The sequence below is a fragment of the Equus quagga genome, chromosome 13 (assembly GCF_021613505.1).
Source record: "Equus quagga isolate Etosha38 chromosome 13, UCLA_HA_Equagga_1.0, whole genome shotgun sequence".
Classification (NCBI taxonomy): Eukaryota; Metazoa; Chordata; class Mammalia; order Perissodactyla; family Equidae; genus Equus; species Equus quagga.
The window spans coordinates 39,470,852-39,481,472 of NC_060279.1; the positions used below are offsets into that span (position 1 = coordinate 39,470,852).

A 10,621-nucleotide genomic window follows, 5' to 3' on the forward strand; every position below is an offset into this window, starting at 1 on the left:
TTATTTTTTCCATTTTGGTTTTTTATTTCCAACAAAGCACTTAGACCAGGCCCACCCAGAGAAGGGTGTGATTTCCTCAAGAACTCGAAAGTTGGGGCTGTTCTTAACCCCTTGGTCCCCTGCCACATGTCTTAGTTAAAGCTGTTTTTGCCCCTCATGCAGAAGGAGCAGTTGTGGAGGGGCAGGGCCCAGCCTTGCTGGAATCTTGTCATTGGTACTAGCAACACTCTACAAGAGCACAGAGGAGACAATGTTTGGGGTCCCCTAAGCCCTAGGTTTTTCTTCCTCCAAGACCCTCCCCACTTTTTGGCACAATACTGTACAGCTCTAGAGGGAGAGGCTGATAGAAGGAGAGCCTGAGGCTTTGGCTTTAGGATATGGTAGAGCTGGATGAGGAGGGACAGTGGGGCCCTGGGTGCCGTAGGCTGGCAGAGGGAGGAGTGGGGAAGAGGCGCTCTTTGGACACTAGAATTGGAAATATATGGGTGGGGTGCTCCACAGCCTCTGTGCTCATTCTACAAGGGATTCAAGGCCATCAAAACCCCAAATCAAACTATCTCTCCTTTCAAAAATAGAAATCAAATGGGGAGGGATGCCCCTGAAGAGGGGCCAATGCTTTGGATCTGGGAATGGGGAGATGGGTATTTGGTTGCTCAGAGAAGCAGCTCATGGGAGCTCGAATGTTCAGAACTCTTAGGGTTTGGGGGCAAGGGGACAAGGAACTCAGCATCCCCTTTGCCCACCTGCACACTCAGACCACAAGGAATGCAGGTTGCCTGTCCCTGGGTCAGACCTCAGCTTGGCCATGAGGAGACAGAAACTGACATTTCAGACTAGAGATCCTGGTTATGAGATGGAGGTGATAGGCAGAGCCCCTGGCCCTGCCTCCCCCCTTTGGGGGGAATCCTTAAAGCTGTTTATCTTTGGGTAGGTTCATGTTTGGATCAAGAGGATATATTGGATGGGGTTATGAGGCAGGAGTGCCGGGGTTGGGGCTAACTCCCAGCTGAGCTTGGTTTCCTTTGAAGTTATTTGGTGTGTTGGGGATAAGTATAGGGATTTCCCCATTTCTTGAGAAAGAGGGAGGAACAGAGAAACCACACCCACTTCTCTCTCCCTATGGTCAGGCCTGCCCCTCCCCGGAGAGGGGCTGAGGGACCTTTGGTTCTTTTCCTGACTCCGGGTGACAGGGACAAGTGAGGTAGATTCTTTGGTGGAGCCAGAGTTAGTGGCATCTTGGAGGGAGCCAACTCGGAGGGCCCTAGGGCTGTTCCACAGTCACCTGAGGAGGAAGGAGGTGGTCAGGCCTCAGCTCCAGGGCCTGACAACATACCACATTGCCCTACCCACTCCCCCTCACTTGAATCTCCCTCACCTGAGTGATGAGTTCAGTCTTCTCCCCTGGCTTCCCTCCACTTGGAGCCTGGCTTCCATGGCCCCCAGCTCTGACCAAGGCAGTCTGAGGCACTGCCCAGCACTCTCGGGACCCCTGTCTGCAGAGGAGGCTGCCCAGATAGGAAGAGTCAGCACCATGACCTGTCTGGGGCTTCCCTCTGGCTTCATATCCATCAGCCCCAGACCTTCATCCTGTTCCATATTCCCCAGGGATGGAGAAGCTGAGCCCCATCCTTCTGCACAGGATGCCAGGGCTCTGGCTCTGGCCCACTTCTGCCACCTGTCCACTGCCTTGAGAGCCACAGTGTTCTCTGCCCTGCTTTATGCAGCCCACCAGGCCTCCTGCCACTGCTGATACCACACAGCTCTGAGAAGAACTGGCTCTCCCCCTCTGCCTCAGTCTCCTCATTTGTAAAATGGATTAGTAATGGATAAGGGCTCTTTCCTGCTCTTTGGCCCTGTGCCACAGTAATGTAGACTGTCTTCCTAGCAGTTTTCCACATTAGCCATCCTGGCCCTTACCTATGTCTCCAGCCCAGGAGAAGGCAGAGGAGGCAAACGATGAGGGCAGCCAGGCCCACGTGGATGCCCACCATAACCCCAGGCAGCGAGCTGCTCTCATCCTGGCTGCAAGAGCACCCAGCCTTGGACTCTGTGGACACAGTGCCATCTGTCAGAGGACCAAGATGGAAGCAAAGCCCAGTCCCTTCTCCTCCCTGAAGACTGACAGCCGTGGGTCCTATGGGAGTGGCCTGCTCTGACCCCAGGCCTACTACCCTCCTACCGGACCCCACTCACCAGGGGTGGTCAGGGGCACATCACGCAAAGAGACAAAACGGACACTGCTGTTACCATCCCCGTTGCCATTGAATGCCTGGAGCTTGATCTCATAGAGAGCAGCTGGCTCTGCAGGGAGCAGGAGATTGTGAAGGGAACAGGCCTTCCTGGGTCAGGAAGCTCAGTGCCTGGGGTGAGACCACGCTGAGAACGGGGACCCAGGGGTGGCACAAGAAGGTTCAGGGCCTCACCCAGATCTGTGTAGAGGAAGGAGCTGACACTGCTGGCCAGGAGCAGGGGCCCCTCAAAATGGGAAGCTGGCAGTTTGCGGTGAAAGAGTTTGAAGCCCTGGATGGGTCCCAGCTGGGGTGGCAGCTCCCAGGAGGCCTGCACGGAGGTAGCATTGAGCACTTTGGCGGAGAAGCCCAGGACAGCAGGGGCTGCAGAGGAAAGGGGATGAGCTGGTTGGCAGCCCCTGTCTGCCTGAGGCCCGGGGCTCTACAGGGCTGGAGAGGCTGTCACTCACTGCTGCCCATGGTGGAGGCGTGGATGGAGGCAGAGTCCTGGCTGGCACCCTCTGCTGAGTAGGCCCACAAGTGGATCGAGTAGGCTGTGGCAGGCTCCAGGTTGGAGAAGACATGCTCAAAGGTGCTTTTGCCCACGGCCTCTTGGAGCTCTGAGCCAGCTGGCTCTGAGGAGCAGAACAGCTTGGCAACCCAGCATCTCTCGCCCTCCCTACAAACATCCCCACCCCCACAAAGTGGGCACGAAGTCCCTCCTGGTGCCTTGCTGGGCCGGCCAGGCCTCCAAAGGAGAGCAGGGAAGGGGCTGCAGAAGTTGGAGCTGGGATAAGAAAGGCTGAGGGTGAGAAAGGGCCTGAAAAGCCTAAGGAAGCACCAGAGGACCACAGAGCCAGAATCCTGGCAAGAGTCCACACAGGTCTGGGGTCACTAAGAGTGAGAGAAACTTGCCCAGGGACACCACCAGCCAGGGGCAGAGGTGGGCTGGAGCAGGGGATTCCTGTCCACACACCCACCTCCTACAGGCCGGAGATGCAGCACATAGCCGATGATGTCCCCATTGGAGGGGGGTGGTTCCCAGGACACTCGAATGGCAGAGGTGGAGAGAGCCATAGCCCGCAGGCCCCTGGGGGCGGGGGGAGGCTCTGGGTCCCCTGTCACAGCCAGGTGGGCACTGGCCTGGTTGGAGCCCGCACTATTCTCTGCCACGCATTGGTAGATGGCCTCGTCCTCAACTGAGATCCCTGCCAGCATCAGTGTGCTAGGGAAAGACAAACAGCTGCTGGGGGCTACTTCTCACCAAGCCGCCTTCCCAGTGGAATGGCCCTAAAGGAGGCTGCCTGTCTCAGAGACCCACAAATCTGCCCAGGGACACAAGGACACAGCACCTGTGTGTGGGCATTACTATAGCAGAGCAGGCAGGGCAGTGCCTCCTGTGATGGGGATGTCTGTTGGGGGTTTGTGTAGATTTTAGAGAGTAGATCTAGGTAGAGAGTGTTAATGTGCAGGTGGTGATGGAAGCCTGGGGCAGGTGAGGGTACCTACGGTCGGCAGTCAGGCAGTGGGTGGGACCCGGGTACCTGTTGTTATGGGTCAGCTGAATGTTATCCCCAGGACTCAGCACTTTCCCATTCTTCAACCAGATCAGGTGGGGCTCAGGGACACCCTGGGCCACACAAGTGAAGATGGCGCTGCTGCCTGCAGGCTTGGACAAGGACTGTGGCCACTGGACAAACTCGGGGGGAGCTGGAGAGGCAACGGCAGGTGGAAGGCACGTGAGGCCCAGCCTCTTGTCCTCCTCCTGCTCCTGCCCCTCTCCCCATCCAGTTTCCCATGGGGAGATGGGGTGCCCCAGGAGCCTCCTCACCCAGCCTTCGGGGCTCACCCTGCACCAGCAGGATACCCTGCGCCATGCGCCGGACGCGGGTGCCTGGCCGGTTGGCAGCGCAGACGTAGACGCCCGAGTGCTGGACTGACACGTCAGAGATCATAAGGTTCCCGGTGCCCAGGACTTGGATGCCCTCCACGCCAATGGAACGGCCATCTGCAGGGAGGCGAGGGGTCAGGGCTGGGAAAGGGCAAAGGGCTGGGCTCTGGGAGGCAGGGTGGGGCAGCTGCGCACCCAGGCGGCTCCAGGAGACAAGTGGCTGTGGGTGGCCGGTGGCGATGCACTCCAGCACTGCTGTTTGGTGCACCGTGAGTGTCAGGTTCTGAGGCCCCGACAGGATCTCCGGCTCCTGCAGCAGCCGCGGGGATCCCACTGCGAGGTGGAAACAGGCAAGTTGAGGGATCAAGAAATAGCACTCTTCCCCCAAGCCCAGTACACACTTCTGCTCCCGGAGCCCTCTTCTTGTCCTCAATGGACCAGACCTCAGAGCAGCTCTGGGCAGCTGCTATCTGATTCCCAGTTTACAGATAAAGAAAATGACTGTCCCAAGGCCCCATGGAGGTAAATGTTAGGGCTAAGAAGCTTTGGCATAGTGAGCAGGCCCCAAGTTAAACTGGTGGGGAGGAGAGAGGAAAGAGTGTAAGCATGCCCTCATGCGTACCCTGCGTACCCCGGGACGGCCTGCTGCAGTGTCAGAACATGAACTGGCCCCACCTTCCCTGGGAGCCTCGCCCTGTGGGGCAGGTAGGAGCAGGAGCCTTGTCCCCTTCCCCAAGTCGCCCACAAAGACCCCTCCTTCAGAAAGAAACCAGGCCTCCCTCAGAGCTCAGCATGTCTCAACTGCTCAGGAGGGATGTAAACGTTGTTTGAAATATACTACTATTTGGGTCTAACCTGAACCTTCATTTTATGCCACCCTCTCCCATTTTATTAGGTTATTCAACAAATCATCACTGGGGGGCTCCCGTGTACCAGGCACTCTTCTCACACTGGGAGTACAGCTGTGAACAACAGGGAAAGAGGGGCCTTTGTTTTCCTTTATCCTGTCACCTCCATTTTTGTTTTGCCACTTTGTATTTTATGAGACTTTGTAACGTATCTTTAACCCTTTCATAAATGTCCTTAAGAACTTCTCATACAAAATTTTGTGTCTCTAAAATGAAAGTTTCTCAAGGACTGGTATAAAGTCTTAAACATCTTTAAATATTCCTCGAGGCCTAGATAGTATTTCTTTCATTCATTCACTTACTCATTTATCCATCCATTCATTCTGCAACCAAATATTGAGGGCCTGCTTTGGGCCCGGCACTCCACAGTCTGCCTCTTAGAAGCTCTCGTTCAGGCTCTGTGCTGTCCGGGAATGTCCTGGTCTTGGCCAAGGAGGCTGTGTTCCACCTGGTCAGACTGTTGAGCGGGAAGAGCCTGGACCATGTAATGACACTTCAGCGATCGCTGGTGGAACCGCTCACAGGCCAGGCGTTGTGCTGTGAGCCCTGCACACACTCATTTAATTCTCACTGCAGCCTGTGAGGCAAGTGCTTTTATTTCTCCACGTTTACAGATGAGAAACCGAGTGTCAGAGGAGTTAAGTAACTTGTCCAATGTCAGAGAGATGGCAGAAATGGGACTCAAACCTGGATCTCAGAAGCACTGAACAGCTGACAGCGTACCCCTCCTGCCACTGTGAGCTCTTTGAAAGTCTGGGAAATTCTGTCTCCCTGGTGCCTCCCCAGTGTAAGGTCTGCCCCAGGGGAGTGCTTTAGGAATAAATGGTCTGAGGCCTTCGTCCCCAGCTCCTATCCCTGGGGAAGAGTCTACACTGACCCAGCTCCTTTCCTGATGTTTAGGCAACCGGCAAACCCTTGGTTACTGCTTGATCCTCTGCTCCCAACAAGCACCTGCTCCTCCTCCTTCTGACCTGCCTGAAGCCCCCTAGCCCTGCATTCCCTGCCTTCTTGGGCAGCAGGATGGAGGCCCCGTGCCTGCCCCTGATAGCCGGTCAGGAGCACAGAGCATCATGGAAGCATTGTGTCCTGCCCTCCTGCTCCAGATGGTTCATGGGAACGGGAAGTGGGAAGCCAGAGGAACCCCACCTGGCCTTCCCTCTGCTCTCAGGGAGCAGCCCCTGATCCCCACCCTTGGCTTTCAGTTCCTAAGTCAGTTCCAGATGCCCCCTCCCCCTTCAGTCTTCAATTTTAAAGTTGCACATCCTTCGGTAAAATTTTGTCAAGGATGTTTTGAAAGTCTATGCGAAGGTGCCTGATGCAGGCCCAAGGTTCACTTGTTATTTATCCTATGGAGCCCCCTCGTGGACGATTCTGGCACACCTTCCCTCAGAGCCACCTGTGGCATCTTGGCTTCAGGCTGTGGGGGGAGTCTCAGGCCCAGTCTCCTGCTGGGCACCAACTCATAGGCTCTGCCACCACCCTCACTGTGGGCACCAAACTCTGCTACCCACTTGGCCTGCATTTGGCGTCGTCCTGGGTATTTCATCTCAGGTACAAAGCTATTTTCATCCTCACCCCAAGGAGGAAATGTGCAAGTGTGCACACACACATGCACAAACACTTGCACATACACACGCCTAGAATTGCACCCAGGCATCCACTCCCAGCTGAGACAGAGCCTGACTCTGAGCCCCACTCCAAACCCATCAAGGGCTCCCTCCCCCTGCCCTCTAGATGAGGTCCAAACTCCTGTTCATGATGGCGCTTGCCCACCTCTCCTACGTCAGTTCTTGTTGCCTTGCACTCTGCTCCTTCTATGGTCCAGCAACATGGAACTGCCTGCATATTCTCACCCTTGTCCTTTTGCACAGGGAAATGCCAGGAATGCCACCCTGTCCACCTTCCAGACCTTGGCCTGCCTCTGTCCGCTCACCTTTCAAGATCCAGGTTGGTGTAGCTTACTCCTGAAGCCCCTGACCATCCCTTGCCCACAGCCCAAGGCTGAGTTAGAGGTCCCTGTGCTGGGTTCCCACAGCCCTTCCCTCTCTACTAGGTTGTGAGCTCTGGGAAGCCCGTGATGGGCTGAGCCTGTTCAGTCTGCTTACTGCTGTCCTCCCATACCCAGCACAGTGCTTAATATACAGTAGGTGCTCAGAATGTCTGTCTTTACAAAGTATCTGTACCACATACAACCACATCAGCCACACCCACTCCCAGCAGCACCAGCTCCCACCCACCTTTCTGCCCAATGCCCATTCTGACTCCCCTGGGACTTGCTTACTGCTCAGGCTCAGCTGGGCATCCTGGCTGTGGCGGATGTTGGCCACGTTGTGGGCCACGCAGCGGTAGGTGCCCACATCAGCTTGGCTCACACTGGTGATGTGGAGGATGCCACCAGGAAGCAGTGTGATCCTGAGGATACAGAAGTCAGGGGTCCACAGTCTGCACCCTGGCCCCCAGCCTGCCACCCACCACACTCCTGGCTGGTGCTCACCGGTGGTCAGCAGTACTCAGGACCGTGCCATTGTGCTCCCAGGAAATGGAGGGCTCAGGCACCCCCCGGATCAGGCACTGGAAGCAGGCAACTCCACCCTGCTCCACCTCGACGGACTCTGGATGTTGGTGGAAGCGAGACAGACCTAGGGCACAGGGGACCACCTGAGCATGGCCCTGAGCCAGCCCTGGGCTTTGCCCCCAGCATCTACGTCCTAGAGCCCTGGCTCCCACCTCTGTGCCCGCATCTGCTACCTCCTGCTAACCTCTTCACTGTGCAACAGGGCATAGTGACTTTTGTGGGCCATAAGCACTTTGCCTTCCTCCATAAAAAACATTTAAAATTATATTTTACAATTGCATTGGTATAAAGACAAATCTAATTCAGGCTGGACTCATTATAATATTCATTATTATAGTCATTTTTTTCTTCTAATGTTCAAGAAATTAAAATTAAAACATTTTTGTGGGACCCTGACATTACCTTGGGCCCTAGACACTGGGCATGCTGTGTCCAAAGGCTGAGTCAGCACTGCCCAGGCCCACTCCGGGCAACTCCGTGCCCCATGGGTGCCCTTTATGGGTGCCCCTGTGCACTCTTATTCCCCCACCCCCAGGAGCAGCCCAGTTACTTACTTGCCAGCTGTACCCGAGCCCGCCGGCTCACCAGTCGCCCATAGCGGTTCTGGGGCACACAGTGGTACTCATGGGCACGGGAGGGGAGGCTCCGGCGGGAAGGCAGGGCAGCCAGGTGCAGGGAGCCATCCGGCATCAGGGTGGCACCACTGTCGTTAGCCAGGGCCAGCCCATCCCGCTGCCAGGAAATGGACACGGGAGGCTCACCCTCCACCTGGCAGGGCAGCACCAGTGGGTGCTCCCTCACGGCTACCACGTCCCCCGGCTCCTGCACGAAGGCCAGCTCGGAGCCTGCAGTGTGGCCTGTGGGGACAGCCAGCAAGGCCTGGATATGGCGGCCTCCTGTGGCCACCACCTCCCCTCAGTTCTGACCCTCTCCCAGCCTCAGCAAGGGGCGAGGAGGCAGGACTTTGCTTCAGGGGACCTTGGGGCAGCCGAGGTGGAGCGAGGTGGGGAGCAGGGCCTAGCAGTCTGAGGAGCTGGGCCGGGTGGGCTGCTGTCTGGCTAGCGAGCCAGGCCTCGCGGGCCGCCATGATTGATGGCCTCTTTCAGCCAGGCCTTGGCAACGGGGAGGGGGCGGAGTGGGCACAATGATGAGGTCAGGGGCCCAGGCGTGGGCATTGTGCTCCCCAGGGGACAATGGGGTCCATCCTCCCTCCCCCGTCAGCCCATCTGCCTGTCTGCCCGCAGGGTCAGCTTCCCAGGACTCCTGGCTCTCCCCCTCCCCCTGCCAGGACCCTGGCCCCTGAATAGGGAAAGAACACGCTTATACTCACACACACTCACTCACAGACACACACCCTTGGACTAAAAATCCCAACCTCACAGACCTCCTCACGTTCTAGACACAGATGGGTTCCATCCCAGACACATGCCCACACACAGAGGACACAAACACAGGTCACACAGAGATGTCCCTATAGACTCAAGGCCACAAATACACAAGCATGGGGCAACAAGCACCAATGTCACAGCCCAGAAATGCATGAGCAGAGCCATGGACCCACATGCATCGACTGCCCTACCACGCACAGTAAATAAGATAACTCAGCCTGAAGGCTGAGCTGGGCCCTGCCCAGCAGATGGGGGGTGGATGGGTGGGCAGACAGTGGCCTTGAGGGACCAGAGCCTGCAGCCTCATCCAGCCTCGGCACTCACAGGGACATCTGTGGGGAAACGTCTTGGTTCCCGCCTTTCCAAGACCCTCTGCCTCACAGCCCGTCCTAACCACTCGCTACATGGCCCCCTGCTCCCCTTCCAGCTAGCACAGCCCCAGGACTGTAGCCAATCTTGGCTCCCCAGAGGCTCTCCCCACATATAACTCTGTCTTACACACACATGTCCTTCCTGCTTACCCCCCACCCAGCTGTCCTACAGGGTTTCTGCACCTCTGCTCCTGTCACCTCTGTCCTTCTCCCCCATTTTGCCCCCCAACTCTCCCATTCCTATGTCTTCCCCTATTCTTCCACCCACCATTCTCACCTGGCTCCCCCATTTCTCCCCCATGGCCCTCGTCTTCCTTCTCCCCTCCAGCCCTGCAGCCCCATCACTTACCCCAGTCTTGGAGCAGCAGCAGAAGCAGCAGCTCCCGCCCCATGTCCCCACAGGCCCAGCCCCCTCAGCCCAAGGCCACTTCCCAAGCAGCCCTGTTCTTCTGCCTTCAACCTGGGGGTCCCTGGGCTGTGGGCATTCCCTACCCCACACTTGGGGGGCACAGTGTATGGGCTCTGGCCTTGCTTTGGGGAGCCCGGGATCTGTGGGGGCCAAGGTCTGGGGTCGAGGCTGGAGGCTGCTGTCCTTCCCTCCGTCCTCCCTGGACCTGGGTGTCTCTCTGCTTTCAGCCTGAGCTCCCTCCCCACTCCCATCCCCACTGTCCCCTCCTCCCAGGGCCAGGACCCAGACACAGAGACAACTGGGGCATGGAAAGGGGAGGGGGCAGGAGCCAATGAGAGCATGGCAAAGTTGGGGGGTCAAGCCTGCCCCTTTCCCAGCCTCCAGAATCCTCTCCCAGCCTGCTAGACCCACCCTTTACTCCCTCTCAAACTCTGAATGAGAGTGAGGTTCTAGGGGGAGTTGGGGCATCTGCTCCCCTGAGACCATCTCTAGGGATCCAGGGCCTGGACAGGGGGTGCTTGGAGTCTGATTTGGGGGTCCCAGGGAGGGACACAGAGCCCCCAACCTCCTAGCAGAGTCGCTGTCCCAGGTGCTGAGCCAGGGCCCATCATGGGGGAGCTCATCCCATTAGCTTGGTCACGGCCCCAGCAGCCCCCTCACCATTCATAGTGTCACTTTCCAAAGCTCTTCTCTCTATTCTTGTTTGGACAATGGGTTGGGGCCGTCAGGGGCCAAGAGGCGGCCAGCCGGCGGGAGGTTGGACCCAGCCTCCACTGCCCCATCCTAAAGAGAAGAAAGAGACCCACACCCCCTCCCCTTGGCGGGCAACCATCTAAAACATGCAGAAAGCA

At 57.2% G+C, this 10,621-nt stretch overlaps 1 protein-coding gene across 1 annotated transcript; it reads right to left on the bottom strand.

Moving 5' to 3' along the window:
* Positions 1–1,913: 1,913 nt before the first annotated feature.
* Positions 1,914–9,753, bottom strand: LOC124250185 (immunoglobulin superfamily DCC subclass member 3-like). The gene is made up of 13 exons (XM_046682021.1): positions 9,711–9,753; positions 8,157–8,459; positions 7,522–7,666; positions 7,312–7,439; positions 5,973–5,981; positions 4,315–4,452; positions 4,078–4,236; positions 3,773–3,938; positions 3,209–3,453; positions 2,699–2,863; positions 2,424–2,612; positions 2,180–2,301; positions 1,914–2,039 (listed from the first exon to the last, which is right to left on the bottom strand). The coding sequence occupies exons 1-13, from the start codon at positions 9,751–9,753 to the stop codon at positions 1,914–1,916; spliced, it is 1,938 nt and encodes a 645-aa protein (XP_046537977.1).
* Between the last annotated feature and the right edge of the window lie 868 nt (positions 9,754–10,621).

What these genes read in the sequence shown, in the direction of transcription:
- LOC124250185 (XM_046682021.1), bottom strand. Translation starts at nt 9,753, where the DNA reads ATGGGGCGGGAGCTGCTGCTTCTGCTGCTGCTCCAAGACTGGG. An exon ending in CTGAGTACTGCTGACCACCG is followed by an intron (nt 7,440 to 7,521) that starts GTGAGCACCAGC and finishes CTGTATCCTCAG; the next exon opens with GATCACACTGCTTCCTGGTG. An exon ending in GGGTATCCTGCTGGTGCAGG is followed by an intron (nt 3,939 to 4,077) that starts GTGAGCCCCGAA and finishes TTGCCTCTCCAG; the next exon opens with CTCCCCCCGAGTTTGTCCAG.